This window comes from Copadichromis virginalis, linkage group LG11, assembly GCF_057382275.1.
Source record: "Copadichromis virginalis isolate Kocher_CV1m ecotype Utaka linkage group LG11, C_Virginalis_male_GT1.1, whole genome shotgun sequence".
NCBI lineage: Eukaryota > Metazoa > Chordata > Actinopteri > Cichliformes > Cichlidae > Copadichromis > Copadichromis virginalis.
The window spans coordinates 29,871,844-29,896,340 of NC_140628.1; the positions used below are offsets into that span (position 1 = coordinate 29,871,844).

At 39.0% G+C, this 24,497-nt stretch overlaps 1 protein-coding gene and 1 long non-coding RNA gene across 2 annotated transcripts in view; one reads left to right on the forward strand and one right to left on the reverse strand.

Annotated features, from left to right (window-relative positions):
* myom3 (myomesin 3) overlaps positions 1-24,497 on the reverse strand; it is a 79,402-nt gene that overhangs the window by 21,169 nt on the left and 33,736 nt on the right. Inside the window, exons 11-17 of the mRNA XM_085471924.1 lie at positions 20,300-20,441; positions 17,124-17,323; positions 14,976-15,029; positions 10,959-11,086; positions 4,255-4,438; positions 1,852-2,026; positions 1,086-1,207 (exon numbers count right to left, since the gene is read on the reverse strand). Of these exons, the coding sequence (XP_085328050.1) occupies positions 1,086-1,207; positions 1,852-2,026; positions 4,255-4,438; positions 10,959-11,086; positions 14,976-15,029; positions 17,124-17,323; positions 20,300-20,441 (1,005 nt within the window). The remainder of the gene's footprint in view (positions 1-1,085; positions 1,208-1,851; positions 2,027-4,254; positions 4,439-10,958; positions 11,087-14,975; positions 15,030-17,123; positions 17,324-20,299; positions 20,442-24,497) is intronic.
* Positions 5,704-6,796, forward strand: LOC146699006 (uncharacterized). Its single transcript, XR_014922740.1, has 2 exons — positions 5,704-5,967; positions 6,548-6,796. It is a non-coding gene; the product is annotated as an uncharacterized LOC146699006 (long non-coding RNA).

Below are 24,497 nucleotides of genomic sequence, written 5' to 3' on the forward strand. Positions count from 1 at the left end.
GTTTTAATGATTGACCAGGTCAAAGAAATCCAGAGTGGAGTGTTTTCACAGCGTAGAACTTTAATAACTGAGGGCAGAAGTTTGAATTTGTTTTGGATTTTCTATAATCCACACATGGTCAAAATTATACATAGAGGCTGAAAAATACACATACATTCACTTAAATCTTTTAATAAGTGGTGCTGAAGGTTCTACAGTGTCTTTTTAAATGACAATACAAAGGCCGATTAACTTCACGTTATTGATCTTGATTGACTTCAGCTGGCAGTTTCTCTTTTCTAACATTGAAAATGATTTATTAGACGGCACTTATTCAATTGACCGATCAGATCCATGGGGAAATCTGAGGATTTCAGTGAAGATCTAAGCAGAATTGCAGATTTAAACAAGTTGTGAAGGAGCCATTTGTAAACAACTGCAACAGATTCTAAGATTATCAGTAAAAACAACTGTACATAAGTACAACTCATTTGGATGAATCATCACTTTGCTTGGAAGAAGACTCAAACGGTCACCTTCAGGTGACAGGAAACTGATTGGGATGTTCAAGACAACCCAGGAACCACCGAGTCTCAAGCCACAGGAGCTGGCACTGCTGGAGGTCTACATCACCATGGAGAGGATGTTGACTAAGACAGAAAACCCTGCTCTAAAATCAACACCTTGAAGATCAACTGAAATGTGTAGCTGCCCTTAGGCTAACTTTACACTTCACTAACGGCCTTCTCAAAGCCCTGGCCTCAACCCTATTAAAAATTTGTGAACTCCACTTAAAAACCAAGAAGCCAACCAATTTAAACTCCACCAATTCTGCCAAAAAGAGTGGTCAAATATCCAGGTTGAATTATGTCAGATGTTAAAAGAAATCATTAAAATCTCCAAATTATTATGACATTCATGCCTATGATTAGCATATGCATATCACAACTGTATACCAAAGAAACCCCTGAACATACTCAGCACTCACTGCCATTTAAACATTATAATATAGTGTGAATGCTCTGAGTTAGATGCTCAATAACAGAATTACAAAATATTTACAAAATATTTAGTATTTTATGTTTTTGTCTGGCAGGCATGCTTACGAATGGCTGATTTGACCATGATGGGTTGAGACTCATCTGAATAGCTGCTGTTTCCTGCTCGGCTCACACACTTTACTCTAAACACGTAGTCCTTCCGAGTCTTGAGGCCATGGACTGTAAACCTGAGGAGAGATTATGTTCAAATCACATATATTGCAGTTGTGCATTTTCTATGATATTCATTTCTATTTCTTTTTGACTTTATGTTTTTAATTCAGTTCATTTCCAGAGTTGATTTGCTGATTTCAGTTAGCTTTTGCAGTTTGAACATACTTAGTTGTAGTCTAATTTCAGTGTAGTTTTAGTCTTTTTAAGTATTCATGTGAGGTGGGCCAGAGGCAGGATTTAGAACAATTACTATAGATGTAAAATGAAAAGAAAGAACTTTTTGAAAGCAGTCTCTTAGGTGTCTAAAGCCTCAATAAATATTCCCATCAAAGGCTCACCAGACAAGCTGTCATAACAAATTTGACCAATGCTAAAAGTAAGACTAAAGAAATCTGAAAGTAATATTGATGTTATTTTCAGTGTTTCTGCTAAATTAAAGAAACATCTGTTTACACTTAAAAAGTTTGTGTTTTATTTTAATTTAATTCAATTTCTTTTTATATCCACTGTGAGTTTTAATATTAGTTTTTGTTAACTATAATAACCTTTATTTATCATGCATATCACTTATAATTATCTGGAAATGGCCTATGAAATGAGATCATTTTGACTGTCACTATAACTTAATTTTATTCATACTAACATTTTACCCACATACCTGTTTTTAGCAAAGGGCTTGTTGTTAACTGTCTTCCAGTTGTGTTTGCCAGCTTCACTGTAGTACAGATAATATCCCAGGATGCCGTTTTTGTCTTTGGGCCCTTGCCACTGCACCAGCACAGAGGTGTCCGTGTCTCTAATTGCCATGACAGAGTGAGGTGGAACTGGCACAGCTGGTGGGAATCAGATAATAAACAAAAAAAATATCAACTAAAACCACGAAACTTAAAATGGTAAAAGGAAAACTGACTACAAGATAGAAAACACCTATTTTTCTGTCAATAATCTCCTCAGGAGTTGGCCCACAGTAGAGCTTGAAGTAACTTTGTTGTTTTCTATACTGAAATAATCTAGAGTAGCATTATAATTCAAGGACTCTATCATTGCTTCCCTGTCTTGTTTGTCTTGTGTATACACACATGCACTCACACACACCTACACTTGATCTACAGGTCCTAGAAATGCCTGTGTGGGCTCTCTCTGGGTGATTCTAACACTGGCCAAAGGCGTGATCATGAATGGTTGTCTCTCCTTATCTCTCTGATAACCAACCTGTCGAGAGCGTACCCTGCCTCTTGCCCCACGTCAGCTGGGATAAACTACCACACAACCCTGAACTGGATAAGAGGTAGGAGATGGAAGGACTTATTATAATTTAACTTCTGGTTTCATAATATAACACTGGCACCCCTGGTGTTTAGACTGGTTCTAAACCTTGCTTTCACCATGCAGCTTTAAGCCACTGGGTATGAAATCTTCTGGGAAAATGAAAAATCACTGTGCAACCAAAAAAGGAAGATGACTTTTGTTTTTCCCAGTAGCTACTGGCAGTTTTCTGCACATAAAACACTGGATTCTATAGGGTGCATAGTAATACCTGTAAAAAATCTACCCTTAAAAGGAAAGAAAACACACTACTGGTATATAAGGCAGAGAAATATTATTTTACGTGGACTTACAATATCATTACTTTTTACTGCTACAGTTACATATCACATATTCTTGGATTTAACAAGTGATATCTGCCCAGCCAACCCTGGTCGGTGTTTCTGGGGCAGGTCTGCCAAAAAGTAAATGAATAGCTCACCATATATTCATATATAGGTACAATGTAAAATTATACCTATTGTTGTGCATCAAGATATTCACATTCTGATTTTCAGACATGTAGAGGACCCCTTTTCTCTTTTTCTCTTTTATTTATGGGTTGTTCCAAAACATCTGCCACTTTGCAATGAAATGTTTTTTTTTATACAATAATCCATTTCATATGTGGGAAACCTTAGAGGTTATCAAAAACACCGCTTTACTTTGTTCCACCTCCACTGGGGGTACCTCCAAATTTTGGGAACATTCCACTGAACTAAATATTTTAAGAGGAAGAAAATGCACTCAACACATTTGTTAGAGCACAAGGGTACATACAAAGTTGTTCAGAACCACTTACTGAAAACTTTACTTTTTTTTTGCAAGAAACTTTCACGAATTCTATGAACCAAGCACTGAAGGAATGAAAATAAAAACCTTAGCACTAATTTCAGGTTTTTTTTCTGTTAAAATAAAAAAGTAGTGCATGGCCATGTTTCAGTATTGTTGTTTGGCTTGCTTCTGCTGTGTTGTTGAATTGATACATTCAATCACATTGAGAAAAGTAAAAATAAGGCAGGTAGGTATTGCTTATATGCTAAAAATAGGTCATTTTAGGTCATTGGTAGGCATGTATGTTACCCCCCCCCCCCCCCCCCCCCCCCCACATAGATGTGTTCTAGGCAACTTAATGACGTTATATTATATATAATGCAAAATGTTTTGTAGTTTTGTAGATATAAATTAAATGTTATTCTGGTCAGATAAAAAAGGATCCAATGCTTTTATAATGAGTCTAAGTGCTAGAAACAGAACGCCTCATTTTATCCTGATGCTAAGTGGTTGCTAGGCAACTTGACCACGCAACAACATCAGATACCGATAAGAAGCAGCAGGGGCCCGAGAAGTATCTGTGCGCCAACATGCGAAGTCAGTGGCCAAAGACACTAACAACACAGACAAGGATTTGTGTGTTATGGTAATGTTATTAGACCCATAAGATACGTCTCATACTGTCATTTATTTAAAATGATAATTATATGGTTGATAAATTATTCCTATCGAGCCCTCAATATTGTACTGTGATCTGTTCTCAATAAGAAATCCAGATAATCTATTAAACCACTGAAAACCGAGATAAATATAGCCACATCATTTCTCTTGTAAAATTACTGTATGAGTGAACATGTAGAGTAGGAGAAATACAGTTCAGTGTGGAAATGCTGAACAATGACGGCACTCTTTAAAATCTAAGTGACCTTTACAAGAGGCAGAGTAATAAATGGCTACCGGTACATAACATATTTAATCTCACCTTGTGCCTTTCCGAGGGAGATCGGTGTGCTCGGCTCAGAGGGATCACTGACACCATACTTGTTGACTGAACGCACTCTGAAGTAGTACTGCTTGCCCTTCACCAGGTCAAATAGTGGGAACCTGGGAGAGTTTACCACCATGTCCAGACTCACCATCTCCCAGCTGTTTTTTCCTGTCAGGGACTGAAACAGGTGGGGAATTAGATTAATTTCCAAAGTGCTGTCTATCTCAAGGACATCTTCATAATTCAGGATCCTTAAAATATGCAGGTGGATTCAATCTGCACAGTTTGGAGTGACAGACAGTGATACTTTGATTTAGAAAGGCAGAAATATGAAAAAAGGAACAATATGCCAGGAAAAAGTTAAAAAGAAGACAGATGGGTAGGTATGCAAATTGTAGACCGCCAGTTTGTCATCTTGAATTTTTTTCCTTTTCATCTTTGTCAATTAGCCATCATCATGCAGTGTCTACATTATAGGCTACATTAACGTAGCTGTTGTCCTGCTCTGTATTGCCATCATTTCTTTCCCCAAGTCTCCGGTGAGAAACGGGTATGTTCCCAGAGATCAGTGATTATAAAGTGCTTGCTCAAGGGCGAATATGATATTTGAATGTTCTCTTCATTATATAAGAGGAAGTGAAGCTGTAGACTTTTAGTAATTTCAGATGCCTGTGACAGATTTGACAGTTTTATTACCTCAGTAACTTATAAAGCTTCAATAAAGATCTATTTCCTGTAGCAGTTTTTTTGATTATTGGAGCTAGAAGCTGTTCAGTGCCTGGGCTGATATTAGAGAGCCTTTAGGCCTCCTACTATTGTAAAGGCCAGGGGCTGTCCACACACTCCAATATGTTGGAGAAAACTTTTTTGACATCCCCAATAATGCCTCTGAAAAATTTTTTTTTTTTAAAGGTTGCTGGATTAGATGCATGACTAATTTTAAACCAAACAAAGCCTTTTAGATAACACATCCAGCCAACAACCAATCACTAGAAAAAATCTCTGCATGCAAGCAAAAAAAAACAAAACACAACTCCTGATGCCAGAATATGTGGCATGTAAGAGCAACATCAAGGTCTGCTTGTTTTTAATAAGATGGTAAAGTTTCAGCTAAACTGACAACACCACAGTATATGTGGGTGTGTATTTCTTCTCCTTCTGTCTGTTTAATTAGTGCTGTTGTCAGCAGCCTGCTGTTAATTTGACTCACGTTCCAGCTCCGGACTTCCCAAACAAAACAAGGGGGAAGTACTGATGCAAGAACACTGATTCTTGTGTTCACTGGATGTGAAGGTATTACTAATTGCAACTGTGGTTAGCTGGATACGTGTAAATATTCATATATGAGAGAGCATTATATACACTTATACACAGCAAATTCAAAAGTGTTAAATAGTGTTAATAGTCTTCTTGCAAAAGTAGAGTTAATTTTACTCTAAGTAGAGTCACATTCTTTTAATGTAACTCTGAGGTGTAAAATGATAGTAGTTAAAATCGAGTGTTAAAAATGAGTGTTTCTATGTCAAATCTGGAGGTGTTACAATGGAAACATTAACTCTTGACCTCTTAACTCTGAACTCCTAGAGGGGCTATGACACCAACAGAGTAAATTCACAGACTCCGCCCCCAGCACGGCTCCAATCGAAGCTGAAGTGAAGCCGTTTCAGAACATTTTGCTCTACATATTTGAGTTGTTTGCCATGCTTGGTAAGTCATTTTTTCAAAGATTGTTTCAATTATTTCTATTAGCTTTTACTTCTGTGGCTCTTTGGAGTTGAGACAAAGCTGTGTGAAAGGCATTAGCCATGTTGCTCGCTGATAGCATAATATTCTGTTTTAGCTAGCTGAAAGGTATTGTTTGCAGGCAAATACCACAGCCTTGAAAAAAGCTTGCATGTGAATTTTCAGTCAAACTTTTGGTCAAATACACCTAAAACAATGTCTAGAATGTGAAATGTTGGTATAATGGTGCTACTTGAAGCCTGAAAACGATCGCCCATGAAAAAAAAACGAGCAAACAGCAGTAGCTGACGTCCTGACTGGATTCTACGTTAGCATAGATCCCTCCAGAGTTTTGTGCACACGGTTTAGGTAAAAATGAAAAAGGTTGAGGTTTTACATTTAGTTCAGTATTACCTGTTGCCTGTGTCCTTGTCTTTTGGGAAAATACTTTACACAAGTAATGGCTCAAAAAGGATTCCTTTTTTTTTTACTGTGCTGCAATTGTTTACTGGATTATTTGTGCCATTAATTAGTGTCAACTAATTTTTATTCAATCTCCGCACAGGATATGCTTGTGAAGATGGAATATGGGGGAGAGCAGAAGTGCGTTGAAGTTCCACAAAGTGATGAATGAAGGACATGCATATTGTATTGAAGAAATAAGTGATGAGAATGCTGTTATTTGCATTTACCATGTCAGACCTTTTGATAAACAAAATTCTAATGAAAGTGAGAACATGTATACTGTTACATCTTTCAGAAAATGTTTTGAAATTGTGGTGCACAGTTCAGAATAAATGTTTTTCAAAAACCATTGCGTCTTTTTAGTAAATGTTTATTTCCAAAAGAAATTTCTAGAAGTTCAGAACAGTAAAATTCCCGCTTTTTAGAATGAATTAGAAGATAACTCTTACGTAGTTAAACTAAAATACTCTTTAAGAGTTAATATATAAACTCTTAACACCAAGTGTTAAATGATCAACTCCAGACAGATTTGGTGTTTAACACTAAATCAGAGTTAACGTACCAACTCTCCAAAAAGAGTTAAATTAACACTCTCTGGTGTGGACCCATATAGACACTTTAATAGTGTTGAAATCAAATCTGACAGTGTTAATTTGGACATGCTGGATTTGCTGTGTAAGAAACTTGGATTGGAGCCCATTCGCCTTCAGAAGTGTCTCAGGTCTTTGTGACTCGAATTCAACAAGGTACTGGAAAGATTCCTCAGAGATTTTGTCACGTTCCTGGGTCTACTGAACTAGCGTTTTAAGTTTTAGTTTATTTTGATGTTTATGTTTAAGTTCTTTAGGTTAACTAAGTACACTTGTTTATTAGATTCTCTTTGTGTTTTTCTACCCCTGTATTTAAGTTTCTCTCACCCTTTATGTGTTTCATGCTGTCTTATGTGTCAAGTTTGCATTGCTATGTCTGCGTCTCATGTTTCCTGTTTTATTTTGAAGGTCCGTGTCCTATGTCAGTGTGCTTCCTTTGTCTCGTTATGTCAGATTAGTGTCAGCTGTTTATGTAAACAGGATTAGATCGCGGCCACGCAGGTATGTCCGCTTCATTTATACAAAAGCAACAGCGATATTCCACCACTGTTTCACCATAAATAAATAACATCAGTGTAACTAAAGATAATGCAGCACTTGATCCTTTTATTGATGTCACACAGATACATACAGGTCATTTCCTAAAAAAGGGAAATGTACTATTAACATTCTATCACATGTATGTGATTATTACAGATGTAATTCATATTTCAGAGTGGTAATTGCAAATTACTTCGTGTAATCAAGATGGGAGACCACGGCTATAAAAGCGAAGGTGGATTTGGGAAGTCTGTCGCAGCCATGTCCTGTCCGTTTACGCGAGCAGCCCATTGCGGAAGGTGCAAGATTGATGAGGAGAGTCCTCAGAATTCAGCGTATATTGCGGGACAGACAGGATCCTTTAGCTCAGCGCGACAGTGTGCTCATAGAGAGATATCGATTTTCCCGTGAGGGTATTATTCACTTAACCAACTTGTTGACAAGGGGATGCAGGACCACCACCTGTCTTTTTGTGCTCTGCCCTTTTCTTGGTTGCTGTTATGAACAAACAAACAGATTATTTCAGGGTCTCTTTCCAAGAGACTAAAAGCAATATAAGTGATAAATATTACCATTCTGTAGAATATTCTTATATTTCACTTTTACTTGTTCCCATGTTCTAGTGGGTCCTGTTGTGGCTCTAATGTGAAAGGGGATATAATATAACATATTATAATATAATATAATGTAATATAATATTGGGTAATATAGTGTGATATGATAAATCTACCCTACCGCCTACTGGTGTTTGCCAGAGGGGCCGATGGCGCGATATGGCAGCCTGGCTTCTGTCAGTCTGCCCCAGGGCAGCTGTGGCTACAACCGTAGCTGCCTCCACCAGTGTGTGAATGTGGTGGAGTGGCATTGTAAAGCGCTTTGGGTGCCTTGAAAAGCGCTATATCAATCCACTCCATTATTATTGTTATTATTAAATTACTTACGAGTTTAATTTGTCAGCAACTTTCTGCCAGCCCTCTCTCCTTGCTTTTGCAGCCTTTGCAGTGTTCCCTTGCGTTTTAATTAAACTCTGAAACTCCTGAAATCCCTCAATCAAGAGTTCTTGCTCTGCTGCCGAAAAATACCGAGCTGAGCGCGCTCCTTCGACATTTTCGCCGACCAATCAGAGGGTTGCCGATCAATGTTTCTACTATCGATGCGTAGACCCTTTTACGACACCCAGTGATCTCACATTACTTCATCCAGCTGTACTAATCGTCAACAGCAGGTGTGTTCGGCGAACCGGATTAGCGAACTCACGGTTAGCGCGATGATTTGATCTTGGATGTAGTAAGCGACGTACGAAGAACGGGCCCCAGGTATCTTTGTATCCAAGTCAGGTTTCATGTTTTGGTTGTTTTATGTTTATCTTTAGTTTCCCCAGTTTAGTTTCACGTCTGCCTTTTGTTTTGTAATGTTTTACCAACTTGAATAAACGGCTCGCTTTCTGTCAACATTAAAGGTTTGTTCCACGTTCCCTGGTGTCTGCATTTTGGGTCCTCTTTGTGAATTCATACAGTGTGTTGCTGCATACTGTAACAGAGTTTGATCCATATTGATGTGATAGCATCACACAGATGCTGCAGTTTATCAGCAACACATCCATGATTCAAAGCACAGCCATTTAACTCACTGTAGTATTAAAGAACCCAGTTTAGATGGCATGAGCATTGTGAAAATGTGTACACTGTGGTCATAGAGTGATAGACATGTGCTGTTAAGAAGCACCACACCATGTGGTCTTCTGCTGATGTAGCCAATGTGCTTCAAGGTCTGACATATTGATTGTTCAGAGAAGCTCTTCTGCATAACTTGGTTATAGGGAATGGTTATTTGAATTTCTGTTGCCTTGCTGTGAGTTTCAGCCAATGTCTTCTGGCCTCTGGCATCAACAGGATATTTCCACACAGAGAATTGACACTTACTAGACATTTTCTTTTTTCTTCTTCAGACCATTCTCTTTAAACAACTGGGCTGGTTTTGTGTGAAAATCCAAGTAGATTTGCACTTTCTATAATACTTACACCAGCCCATCTTGTGACAACAACTATTCCATGTTTAAAGTCACTTAAATTCCCTTTCTTCCCAATTCTGTGATTGCGAGCATCTAAATGCATTTAGATGCTGCAATGTGATAAACGTAGATATATGAACTTGAAAAGATTTACTTAGCAGAGTAGCCAGGTGAGTTTATATCTAATTGTAATTTAAATGTAGATATTTTTTAATGTCTTTTACCATAGTAGGTGCGTGTTTGTTCAGAAATCTTAAAGGTGTAGATGTTTTCTGGATCATCGCTTCCTTAAGATGGAACTATTAATCCAGCATCTACAGAGCAACATGAAACTTTTGTTGGAAACCTGAAGGTATAAAAATCACTGCTCTATCAGGTCTGGATTGCTCTCTGTCGTCTGCTGAGGTTTTAAGTTGCTGAATACTGTGGTTGCCAGCTAGATGCAATCATTGTATTCTGTTTGGTACAGAGTAGGTAAAGTACATCAAGTCTATTGTTGCTAAAAACAGCTGTATGCATGCTGCAGGCAACAATGATGTGTGATGCTATGTGACTCGAGACTGAACCAAAACACTAAAGCTGCAGTAAAATGGAAGCAATTAGCTGAAACATGACATACTGCTTCGTAAAGTGCAGAAGCTGCAGACTCTGGTGAAAATTCTGCTGGGTTTTCAACTTACACAGGCCCATTACATTTTCTTAATCTATAATTATGGAGTTAAGGAGCTTCGGCTCAAATGAATGTTTAACATTTTACTGCTGTCCATTTCCCACATATGCATATATTTTTAATTCAGAGGCAGGTCTTTTTAAAATGAAATAAAAGCCAATTTGTAAAACTTCACAGAAGGTAATCAGTCTCATTTCTCAGATTTGTAAATTAAACTGTATAAGTTTATCTCAATTATCCAGCCATCTTAGAAATCTAAAATCTAATCATGATATCCTCATCTTTCAGTTTTTCTCCTCTTCTGGCATGAACAGTTATCATTGCGATTTTAGTTTGCAGTTCTTCAGACAACATATCACATGACTTCAGATTAACCCTGACTCCCAGAGCAGGCCACTTTTTCAAATAGCGGATCAAAACAAATCAGCTTGATAATAAACCTCTGATATGTTATAGTGACCAGTTTCAAGTCGCTGTGAGGAGATTTTCTACTGGCTGCTACAAAGATTGGAGATGTTTCTCCAAGTTTAAATTATGTTCAGATGTGATTGATCTAAAAATGATTTTTAGTAGATGCACTAAAACTTCACTTATGAGCTCATAAGATGAAAGAAGTTTAACCAAGACCCTCGGGGAGGCCTGCAGCCAATCAGAGTCTTCTAAGTTGTTGTAATATGAATATTTATGTGCCGTGACTGACCCGCTCCACGTAGAAGGTGAGCGGCTCCCTGCCTCTGGGTTCAGGCTCGGTCCAGCTCAGCACCACGTAGGTGTCGCTCACCTCGCAGGCGTGGACATTTGTGGGAGGAAAAGGAGCTTTGATTCGACCTAGAGAGCAAAGACAGGAGTAGGAGGCGGAGGATGACAAATGCAAAAGTTAGAACAAGGTCAATGAGAATGAAAATCCAAAAAAGTGTTGGCTGAGAAGCTGCGTTTGATTCTCTTTCTCTTAAAATGCTTTGCTGCTGAATGTGTGCACAGCACCTGGCTACCCCAGTCTCACCTCCTTTTCTAATACCTAAGTATAGCAGATAACATGTAGTCAAATACTTTCAGTGACACTCCAAATGATTCAAGGACAATAGAAGTGTTCAGGTTTAGCCAGAAGTGTCCCATCTGTCTCTGCACGTTTGTATTCCTTGTAGAGTTTGTAGAGCTGCAGTGTGGATCAGAGAAGAGCTCCACGGCTGAAAGAGTAGTGAAGAGAGAGGGATGGTAGAGGCAGCAAACCTTTGTTAGTATACAGAGGAGTATCTGAGCAGCAGGACACACTGTGCTTTAAAAAAACAAAATTCATGTAGTGCTGCAGCGGTTACGGAAAAAACCATAAAGCCATGTAGTAAAATCTGCTGATGACAGACAAAAGCAATGATAGGCTCCTTAAACCCATTTTCTGGGAGGGGACTATTTTTAATGAATGCTGTGAAACTGTGAAGACATACACATATTTGTGTGGTATATGTGAAGAGAAATGAAAGTTTACTGAGAACACAGATATTATTAAGCAGGCTCATCGGTGGTTGTACGGGTTTTCTCAGCGGGGTAGATGAGAGAGTAATTATAACATATTTCACCTCCTCTATTTAATGCATGCTTGCATTTCTTTCATTTGTTGCTCCAGAAAGACAAGAACAGGCTAAAAGAACAACTAACACCAGTTTTACATTTATTATAAGAACCCAAAGATCCCTGATAGAGCTCTATAAACAAACAAACAAACAAACAAACAAACAAACAAACAAACAAGTACACAGTAAAAGCCAAGCCATCACTAATAACCCCACACATGTGCTTCATAATGAGCATAACAATGCCTCCAGGACTGAGTTTTAAAGCACAGGCTTGCACAACAAGCCAACAATACTTGGTAATCAAATGATCAAATATTGTCCATAAGAGGGATGTTAATCACAGTGAATATTTTTTGGTCTCTAAATGGTTTATGTACTTTGCAGCTTTACTGTTTTTGCATTTACATTTCTTTTGAACATTTATCTGTTTATTCAATGCTGTATTGTTTGACTGTTGAATATGCTAATTTAAGGGAAATGATTTGATTTTCGTGGCTCTCAAAGTGCTTAATCAAACTCTGTTTGAAGCCAAACAATATAGTCATTTTAATGCACTCTTTTTTTTTTTTTTTTAAACAACCAAGCAGTAGGAAAATTATGTTTAATGTGCAGCTAAAATGAGCATTTAGGGACAGTAAGTGGAATGCACCTGATTGGTGAAGTCAGTCACCTGACCTCAGTTCAAAAGAAGATGACTGCAGCACATCTTTAAATGTCAAACATAAAAGTGTTTAGCATTTTATTATTTACACGTAATGATTCAACATGGCAGACTGAAGTTTTCTCCCATACGGTGTGTATACTGTACACAAAAGGAAATGAACAACAATACATGTCTGGGAACTGTGGCGAAGATTTCTTCCTGTTAAAATGGAGTTTTTTCTTCCCACTGTCACCAAGTGCATGCTCATTTTGGGGGGGTTCTCTGTAATATAGAGTTCTCTGAGGTAACCATTGTGACTTTGCGCTATTTAAATAAAACTGAAATGAATTTCATAAAACTTACAACCTGACATCTTTGTCTGCTAAGTGAAACCAATGCCAACTTTAACCTTAATTCTTTTTTCAGTGATCATATGAGGTCATTAAAACCCTGGGCTCCTATAGTCTTTGCACAGTGCTGATGAATATATGGCCTCAAACATAATGAATACAACATCGAGATTCAATTCAATTCAATTCAATTTTATTTATATAGCGCCAAATCACAACAAAAGTCACCTCAAGGCGCTTCATAGATACAGAGAAAAACCCAACAATCATATGACCCCCTATGAGCAAGCACTTTGGCGACAGTGGGAAGGAAAAACTCCCTTTTAACAGGAAGAAACCTCCAGCAGAACCAGGCTCAGGGAAGCGCGGGGCCCTCTGCTGCGACCGGTTGGGGTGAGAGAAGGAAGACAGGATAAAAGACATGCTGTGGAAGAGAGACAGAGGTTAATAACAGATATGATTCAATGCAGAGAGGTCTGTTAACACATAGTGAGTGAGAAAGGTGACTGGAAAGGAAAAACTCAATGCATCATGGGAATCCCACGGCAGCCTACGTCTATTGCAGCATAACTAAGGGAGGATTCAGGGTCACCTGGTCCAGCCCTAACTATATGCTTTAGCAAAAAGGAAAGTTTTAAGCCTAATCTTAAAAGTAGAGATAGTGTCTGTCTCCCGAATCCAAACTGGAAGCTGGTTCCACAGAAGAGGGGCCTGAAAACTGAAGGCTCTCCCTCCCATTCTACTTTTAAATACTCTAGGAACAACAAGTAGGCCTGCAGAGCGAGAGCGAAGTGCTCTAATAGGGTGATATGGTATGATTTTGTAAATCAGTGTCCCCAAGATGAAGATCAAGCCAAGATTAGCTTGGCAGTTCAACGGGATCGATTCAAAGTACTTATGAAGCCACTTATAAAAGTACACTGTCATTTTTATATTTTGCTTTTGTTGAAATTAATAAAAACTAGCTAGCTGTTTCTCTCAGTTTACAGTTTTCCAATACCCTATTTTATCTACAACATATTTAACTTTAAATGCAACTCTAAATGTAAACTTACATAATACAGAAGACTTTGAAACTAGAGCTTGAGACCATAAACTCAGTAATAAGGAAGAGTTAGATGCCTTTTTTATTAACTACAAAAGTCACATCCTGTTTTGGTTGTGACTTTTTTAGCTCACTTTTCTAATCTGGAGGCTAGCCTCCCCTTTTCAGAAAGCCAAAATAAGGGAGAAAGTTTCCTCTTTCATTGAACTTAGAGACCATAATTTAGTGGCTCTCAAACTTTTCATGCCATGCACTCCACCTTCAAAAGTCAAACAAAGGTCAGACCTCCAAACGTCACAATTTTTTATAGATCATAAATAATAAAAAAGGGATCCAAGTTTAATTTTAGAGGAACAAAGGTCAGTGAGACAGCATTAGCAAACTACATACATCACATTCATTCGGCTTAGTTTCTCTCCAACCCTCCCACAGCTCTACAGCATATAACCTTTCAAATATTCTGATTCTTCATTCTACACACAACATACAATCTGGACAAGGGAGTGTCCGAAGTTATGTGTACTGCAACAGAGTCAGTCTGGATGGAGACTGATCTTAGAAGTTCAGGATGTTGCAGTGCTATGTCATTTCACTTCTGTTAAAAGCTGCACACATGCACTTCTTTGTTATACATGTATACACTCCTTCTGCTCTAAACCTCCTCTGGAGAACACAATAAAGAGAGTATAAATGGACTCCCTGTGCTACATGTTTTAGATGGCTCCACAAACACAAATTCCTCCTCCCGCTTTCCTTTTTATCTGTCCGTGGGTTACATTGCCAAGGTTATCAGCCCTCTTCACAGGCATTCACACTAGCTCGAGCCATTATGTGCATTTACTAGGACACCGCCAGGGATTGTTCATTCTTTTCAGTTCTGTAAATGGAGCAAATGCTCATTGCTACAGTCATACAATTACTGCAGCTCATTGTTAAATATAATATGAAGATGCATTAAGCCACAAACCCCGAGGGATCCTGCAGGCATAAAGGAGGCACCATGCGTGCCGGTAAAACATGGATGCTGTTTTAAATCAATGGGGAAAATGTTCAAGTGGCTTGTTTTTCGGACAAAATTATGCACTGAAATAAAAATAAAGGTTCTCACCTTCCAGTTCATCTTTTGTGATAGTAATGGTCCTTCCTCTGTCCACTGTAACCACTGTGAAAGGAGAACAAAACAGATAGATATAGGTTGAAGATAGAGAGGATAGAAAGGAACGTGGTACCAGGGTAATGAAGTTATATATGAGCTTGCGATAACAATATTATTGTATTAATGTTAGAGGAGCAGCCACTGATAAGAAAGTCAGACTCAGAGAGACACAAAGAAGTGAGCTAGACCGACATGGGAGGATGGAGAGCAGGCCGGAGGCAAGTCAGCCTTCTGTCTGTCCTTCATCTGTGTTTAATGATCCACAGCATCTGACCAGAGTCCATCTGTCCTCCCAGTTACACACAGGCACGCACACACTCCACGATCCACATCGCATCTTATTAATTGCTCATTCCAACATTACACCGTTGACCAAACAGAAAAGCTTTAAAATACGTAATCTTTTAGGAAATAATGTGTTCTACCCCACAATGTAATTAAGAAGCTGTCAGAGAAACAACTGCAAAAGCCCGCGGCTCTACAAAGTGAGATCTAAATCTGCATCTGTTCTCTCTGGTAGTGCTGATTTCCTTGCAGGTGTAACATGGCAACTGAGGCAGATGAGGTGAATAAACAGTAGGAACGAACTGATAATGCATTGTTGATGCTCCCTGTAGTCATTTGTAGATGCAGATGAGTGACAAATTAAAGGAAAAGCCTGAATAAATAAGTGGGGATACATAGTGCACGCAGATGCTTCCATGAAAAGGCGCAGGGGTCGCTCAATGGCTTGATGTGTTCGAAAATAATGTAAATCATATGCTGCGATCACAGTCAGCAACAACCCAACAGCTGCATACGATTTTGAGCCCGATTTCAGACAGAATTGCCCAATGATTAAGCTGCATTTCTATCTTTTTTCTGCCATTAGGTCCACTCTAACTAACTACAAGCGAGAGGGAACATATTTTTTCTCTAATCACTCACTGGAGACAACCATATCCACCTGAATCCAAAGGTATTTTAAGTTGTTGTCCTTGGGGCAGGGTGCTAGCTATGTAAAGTACCCCTTGATAACAGTGGTAAACCCACCCATTGTGCTGATTTGGTAGGCATTTGTCCTCCAATAGCACTTATGGAGCAACTGCATTTGCAAACCACAGTGCTTGATTATGTCTGCTATGTTTAGTGGAGGAATTTAAACTTTCTTTGACTCTGGCTCTCAAAAGACCATAAATTGAAATATGTAGAAAAGTGCTGAAACTTCAAGGATCTTTTCTAGGAAGCAGGAGTCTGTTCATGTGGAGCTATGAGTCAACAGCTCTTGTTTGAAATGTACTATATAAATAAAGGTGACCTAACATTAGTCTGAATGAAGGAAATAATGATACACTGACACCTTTTCACTCTGGCACACGCCATGTTTTCCTCTCATTACCCACAATGCAGCTTGAAAGCCAACAGTTTAGTCAGAGATTTAAGTCAGTAAAGTCCAGATGAAAATCTCAAGGTATGAGAAGAAATTCTTCTTCCTTCTGACTCTATAATCTTACATTTTTGGTTTTCAAAGTAGATCAACTTTCTCTAGAGCCAGAAAAGCATCTTTATGCATCTTTTGTCAGACATCCAAAAGTTCTACCAAAGAAAAACACTTTGATGTGTCATGCAAGTTCCCCCATTTTTACAAACCACATGAAGTACATGAACCTGACAGCTAACTGATAGGACAGTTTTAGTGCCTGTGATCTTACATCATCAAGGCTGCCCAAGAGACAAAATGACATCTTAGAGACTGGGAACATTTTCTTTATTTCTTTATCTTTTTTTATGAACTCAAACAATTAATTAATTATGATTAAGGAATAAATACAACTGCATCGCAAAGCCTGATTCAGTAATTTAAGGAATTTCAGGAGAGTGTTTTTTCCACTTGCTAATTGATCGGGGAAAGTTCCTCCACTTAAGCACTCATGCATATTTGTTGTGGATACTTTGGCATTATTTATGATATCAGACGCCAAAAAGACAAAGCTCTTGAGGTATTCTGCTGGTCAGGTTTAAATTTCACTCCACAAATAAATTAGACGATGCAGGAAAAACCAGCAACATTAACACATTTTAAAGCTTTTTATATGTCAGTGTTGATGTTTAATGTGTTACCCATAGTCCTGGTGTGTTCCAGGGGGTCTGCAGTGACGACGGGCTTCGTGGCTTTGGAGGGGCGCCCTGCACCGGCCTGGTTCACACTACGTACTCTGAACTGGTACAGAGTTCCTTCCTTCAGCCCAAACACTGGGTAATGGCAAATCTTTTGAATATCCACATTGCAGCGCACCCACTCACCCTGGCTGAGGTCACATCTGAAAAGGACACACGGTGCGAGGGAGAAGTCAGTCCTGAAAATACAGTAATAAAGAAAAAAAAATTGTACAAGAAAAACAAAGAACTAACCCATTGTGTTTGAACAACACTAGGTGCAGTCTGCGGGGTACAGTATTATAACACCAATTCTGAAACACTTTATCCCACATAACAGCCAGTATGTACGCCACAAAAGAGTATAATTGTGACCAGAGAGCATCGCGAAAATAACAAGGCTCCAAAAACAGAACAAAAATGTTTTTTAAGTACAAGTCCAGGCTCAAATTGTACGACATCAATGACAAACTGTTGCCACTTTTCTAACCAGACGGGGGGGTTGCTAGGGAACTGGGAAGTATCCTACACTTTGTTTCGTTGTTCAGTAACCAGTAGCGTTTAGAGCTGTGTGCTGTGACTAAAGAAGAAAATACACAAACGAACATGAAATGCAGAAATGCAAATATATGAGCACACATGTTCAGGTGATCCTGACTGACTGATTTTGGTGATAGCTCCAGTAGCTGTTCTCCTCAGAGAGCCTTTGAGTCTGCTGTTAACACACAGTTGAGGGTTGATAATTACCATGTATACCATCCATCTCATTAGGGCTCTGCCAACTTAATATGTCCAATTCAAATTCCTCAGCAGCAGAAGCACACAGAAGGGTTAGCAGTGTAGGCTTACTGTTGGTCACATGTTGACTTGCAGTACAGGAAATCACTGAGAGTCCAATCTAAAATAAGCATTTTAATGAATGCCAAATCAACGTGAGCTCACTGTAGGAGATTCAATCTCTGTGCTGGATATTTCTGGCAATGAAAACCTGTAATCTTTTCGTCAAAACTTTTCTTTCGTTGTTTTACTGAATTCAAACATGCACACAGTCTGAAAAGGTAGCGTAGTCAGACTAATTGTCTCACAGTTCATCAGTTGATTAAGTGCGTGTTTAAATGACATAATCAGCTGTCATTTTAATTGATATTTAAATGACATGATAAATCACCAACCAAAGCAATGACTTAATGTAGAAGCTTAATGTAAAAATCAATATGAACACAATGAAAAAAACAAAACAAAAACAGTTCTGACAATCGAAATTTCATCAGTCAATTTTCAAGGTTAAAAAAAAGAAAGAAAAAGAAACCCTGACATTGCATTTGCAATATGTAAAAAACATGAAGGTGACTCGATGCCATGGTTTGCTGTGTGGCAGGCAGGATGTAGGACCCAAATGCAGGACTCACGGACAATGAAGGAGTGAACTAAAGAAGGCAGCATTATTTTGGCTGTAAATGACTCTTCTGTTACGGCTGTGGCCATAAGAACACTGTGTGGGCTGTTTGTTCTGTGTCTCTTTACTGTGTTTAAGACTCTTTACAGGTCCCTCCCCTAATGAAGAGTAGTGAGCAGCTGATTGGACCATGGAACAGGTGACCACATTCAAAAAGCCGCTCTGACAGCTCCAGGGAGAGAGAGAGAGAGAGAGTGTGGAATGAGCGAGTAGCCTGACAGCCGTCGCAGTCCTGACCCTGGTTTTCCCAGCCTGTGTTTATCTTGTGTATTTGTGGGAGTGTGAATTGTAAAAGCCGCTCCTAGTGCATTAGCTGAGAGCTTAGGCACTCGTGGGCTGAAGCGGAAGGGGTGAGCTGCCTTTTCTTTTGGAATCGTTTTCTCCTGTTTTCTTGGTCAGGGAGCGAGGGATAGCTCTGTCATTTGTTTGTTCTTTTTTCTTTCTTAGGGTTTAGTTAGTCTTTTCTGGTGGGACTTAGTTGGTTTTGTTTATTATTTTGGCCTGGGCTCACCCTGGAGCTATGCTTCTTGTCCTTAAATAAAATCACTTTTTTTACTCACAACTGGTTTGGATGTTTGGCTTGGGAACCAGGGCGGGGATTTGTCTCTCTCTCCTCCAACCTTATGTGCGTCCCTACCCGCCTAGACTAGGGGCGTAACACTTCATACAAAAAACAAAGCCTTAAAGCGAGGAACTAGAAATACGAACTAAAATCAAAACACTAAGACACTGGGAAGCTAAGGAACTAAACTGGGAAACAACTACAAGGAGCATGGAGGAAAAACACACAGAGTAGTTAAGGTACAACGTGACAGCACACTTGCTCAGTGTGTGTGAGGACTACAATACACAGGTTGAAAACCGAGAGCATGGAAACGGGTGGAAACACAGCTGGGACTAATCAGACGTAACGAGACAGGAGTAAAGCAAAGCTCCAAACACAGAACACAAGACTATCAAAATAAAACAGGAACCACACGACAGGCACAAGTGCACGGACTTGATACTGAACAGAGGGAACACGGAGCACAGGGACAGGAGTGACATGAGACACGACTGACTGGGGAACAAGAAAATAAACATGAAGACAGAACTAAACCTACACTGAACATAAAGGGCACATGAGCAAAAACCAAGAACTAGAAATCAAGAAATACTGCAGAACTTAGAGCGCTAGAAATACAAAACAGAAACCACAACACTAACAGTGATAAACCATGATGTAATCAAAAACTAATAATAACACAAAACACTGGGTCACTAGGACCGTGACACTCTGTCTTCTGGACAGTGTTGTGTAATATAGAAAATGATAGGAAAAATTTGTCCGAATACAGAGGTGGGGTGTACCTCACCTCTAGCCCTGGGACATGCTCGGGTTTGTTGAAATCTAAAAGTGTGTGGACACATTTAGAAAGAAAGTGCAGATGGATGTGATTGCACCAAAGCTGTTAAATCATTAACTTTTTAAAAGGGAAAATCTAGAAATCCTAAAATATACAAAGAAGCACATTTCTATGTCAACAGGATAAACACCTGCTCAGTGGACTGTTGATTTGCCAACACTGTCAGCTAGTTTTCAAAGGTCTGAAATAAACTTTCAGTGTCAGCTTTCACTTTGTTTTACCCGATTCATTTGAACCCAACGGAATATTTGAAGTAAGCGGTACATCGCGATTCTCACCGTTCCACATAATATCCCTGCACAGGTGAAGCTCCATCAGCGCTGGGCGGCTGCCAAGTCAGGAAAACGTAGTCCTTGTTCACGTCAGACACCTGCACTGCGAGAGGAGACGCGGGACCGCCCACCACTGCAGCCGATGCATCTATGGATGTCAGCAGAGAGTCAGTTAGCGAGAAGAAAAACGGCATAGAAATATTCAGCCCCCAGCTATGTACTAATAACTGAACTGAATTTGTGTAGTTCTAATGAAAGCTGAATGAACCAGTAAACAAGTCAAACAGGAGCAATTTGTCCCAGCTGACAGAGAAGTTTGTGATGTGCTGCTTTTTTCACATTATTTGGAATATATTTATTGGATTTCCAGTTTAGCACTCAACTAAATCGTTTACTGTGGAAACACAGGGTTTGTTTTTCCAACAAACAAAGTAGGAAAAAGTTAGTGAGCCAAAAGAGGAGGAGATGTGTAAAACCAAGGGAAAAAGGAACTGGAAAGTTTAATAATAGGATCTACAGCAATCTAGTTCATGCAATCGATTCAAACATATAAGCCTGAAAGTAAAAAAAATGGCCACCAATCCTGGGTTTCTTAAGTTTTCATGTCTGCAAGATTTTCAGAAAATTTGACCTCTGACCTTGAGGTCAAGATCACTGAGATTCCTGTCCAAGATTTTTAGTAGATGCACCTATGGCATCAATTTGAAAATCCTACATTGTGTCAGTCTCAAATGATCATGTTCACAAAGTTGGGCATTCATGCCACCCGCCTGCCAGTGACGACAATATCAAAAACGAGTTTTGCTTTGTTGACCTGCTATTGTGTGTTTCTCCTAATGACCAAAGGATTATCAATGATTTTAAAGTAATCAATAGTTGCCACTCCACATGTTAAGTTACTCCAGGAGATATTCTATATAAAATAAATTCTGTGTGCTCAAATTGGAAAGATTAAAAAAAAAAAAACAGTGTCTCAAGTACCTGATGTTCTTTGATCCAGTTTTTTTTATCCAAAAGAACATGTGAACAAATGTAATTCTTCCATTTCAGAGCCATTAGTGACAGTTAAGTTATGGTTTATTAGAAAATTGTTTAGACAGAGATGGAATCATTGCTAAAAGACGGGGTGGTAGAGAACGTATAGGTACAAATAAGACCTTCCATGAGCTCTAACTTGTTTTGACCAGCCACCTATCCCACATGGTGATCTCCCTGGAAAGTTTACCTAAAATGCACCTTTTGAAGTCTTCTCCAGCAAATGATCAGAAAACAGATCAAAGTTCACCGGTAGCAGTCGTTTTTTTCTGATGATCTACATCACAGACCCTGCATTAGTGAAGTTTTGCTACTTTAAACTTGATATATCCCACGATACTGATGCTCAAAGCTGGTTATGGAAAAAGCTGTTCTGAACACAAACAAGACTTTGGCTTTAGATTTTGATATTATAACAGATCAAGTGTGTGTTAATCTCTGAACTTTCAAATCTCCTGCCGTCTCAAATTTGACACACACACACACACACACACACACACACACACACACACACTTGTTTTCATGTCTTAGTGAGGACATCTGTCTGTCAGCATCTGACATAATGCTTTCCCTCGCTGCTCACCGCAACCCTAACCATGAAACCCTTACCCAGGGGTGTCGAACTCCAGGCCTTGAGGGTGGGTGTCCTGCAGGTTTTAGATCTCATCCTGGGTCAACACACCTGAATCAAATGATTAATTCATTGTCAGGCCTCTGAAGAACTTTAAGACATGTTGAGGAGGTCATTTATTAATTTAAATCAGCTATATTGGATCAAGGACACATCTAAAAACTGCAGGACACCGGCCCTCGATGCCTGGAGTTTGACACCCGTAATTGTACGTAATTGTAACCTTGACACCAAAACCCCATTTTGACCCTCAAAAATGTCTTCAAACTCGTGGGGACGGGAATTTTGTTCCCATAAGTGACTGCTGGTCCCCGCAACTAATTTCTGTCCTCACAAAGATGCCTAAACATGTACACACACACACACACACACAGACATAGCGAAAAGGACAAAAAAGAAATGAAGAAATAATTCAAAGCAGACTTGAATAACATAGCGTGACATGTTTGCAAACCTTTTCTTGATGCTGAGAATAGATTGTTGTTGTTTTTAACAAAAGGCTTAAGTCAACATTTAAATAGGAAACATATCTCGTTCCTTTTTAAATGCGCATCCACCAGCCACCCTCGCTCCCATCCTTCATTTCTTATTTGTTTTTTATTGCAAACCCCCCCATTTGTAATGCTAATATGATGGCTGAATGATGGAAAAAACACACATTCAGAGACCTTCCCTGATTCCAAAATTAGTACCTACAGCTCTGGTGAAAAAAACGAGCTCCCAAACAAAAGAGAGAGCGAGTATCTCAAGTATTTGAGATTTACCTTGCATTAAGTGTCCGTATACGTGTGTTTATTTGGGCTCAGATGTGTTATCGATGTATGTGCACAGGAGCTCATGAATGATTCAGAGCACTTCATGCTGTCGCTGTGGGACTTAAGGTTGAATACATACATGAACAAGCACTACAATTACTTTAAAACACAAATGCTGCTTAGATTTCAAGTTGATGACTCAAGTGTGAGCTTCTCTCTGGTTTATTTGCATGTCGAAAGAAGAAAGTGGCATATGAAAAATATATACTTTCATCGAACAAAGTTAACAAGCCCTCGACAGAGAAATATTTTGATTGATGGTGCAATTTCCCTGTGTGAATCAGTTTGCTGAAAGGAAATGAAACTAGAACCAAAATCTGATGAATACAAATAATGTTTGGAGGAATGTTTGCTCTGAACTCGAAAGTAAAAAAAGACGATTATATTTTCCAAAAGACATATATTTTGTACGCACAGGTGACAAGATCACACTTTGTCATTATTTGTCATTTTGCCGAGGACTGAAAACATCACATCAAACAAAGCGTATAATTTGAAAGACAGCTGGGCAAGTTCTTCAAAGAAGACACTAAATATTTGAGGAGTTTCTGATGTGATCTGACACCCACTTACAAGCGTGGCACAATGCCTATGAGTGGCTTTAGGAAGTCGTTGAAAACAAGCTACGTACTTCAAAAAAAGCAACGTGTCTGCAAAATGAATCATACATTTCATCATCTGCTTAGATAAGCATTAACTGTTACCACTATATATGTTATTATGTAAATAGAAGCAGGTAATGCCTAGGCAACCTAGGTACTCATGTTCCCAAGGCCTATTGTTGTGAGGTTTGACGATGATCCACAAAAAAATTGTGGATCATATAAAATTTTTACTGATTTTCAAATTTGGTGCAAATTTGACGTTTACACCCGATTTTCACCAAAATGAAATCAGTTGAATCTGTTATTAGCATCTACCATCACATAAAATTTGGAAATTATTTTTTTGAAAACTGTAGATGCTAGATGGCTAACAAACAGAGAGCCAGACAAACAAATGCAACTGATTACATACTCCCTCCCTTTGGGGGGAGAATTACTCACTTGGCAGAAACTCAATGCATCTAGGAAATCCAAAGTTCAAACCAAGCATTAGAACAGAAAAGAAAAGTGCTTTAGCTAACTTTGAATGTGCCATGGTTGTTTGTATTAGACGGGCTGGTCTGAGTATTTCAGAAAATGTTTTACCTACAGAGATTTGCCAACATCTATAGAATTTACAGAGAATGATTGAAAAAAAGAGAAAATATCCAGAGAGTTGCAGCTATCTAGGTGAAAAAGCCTTGCTGATTCCAGAGTTCAGAGGAGAACCACCAGATTGCTTCGAGCTGTCAGCTATGACAAGAAACTGAGGCAACAGTTCAAACAGGCTCCCCATATCTGAACAACAGAAGACTGAGAAAAACGTTAGTTTCAATTTTCTGCAGCTTTTAGATGAGAGAGGTCAGAATTGGATGTAAACAACATGAGATCATGGATCTCTCCTGCATTATTGTTGCTGGCCATGTCCATCCCTTTATGACCACCCTGTATAATCTTATGATAGCTGCTTCCAGCAGGACATGATGGCCTCCACAGTGACCAGATTTCAATCCAATAGAGCACCATCAAGACTTAGTGGAATGGGAGATTTACATGATGGATGTGCAGCTGACAAATCTGCAGCAACTGTCTGATGCTATCATGTTTCCAGAGTTTCCAGCACTTTGTTGAATCTATAC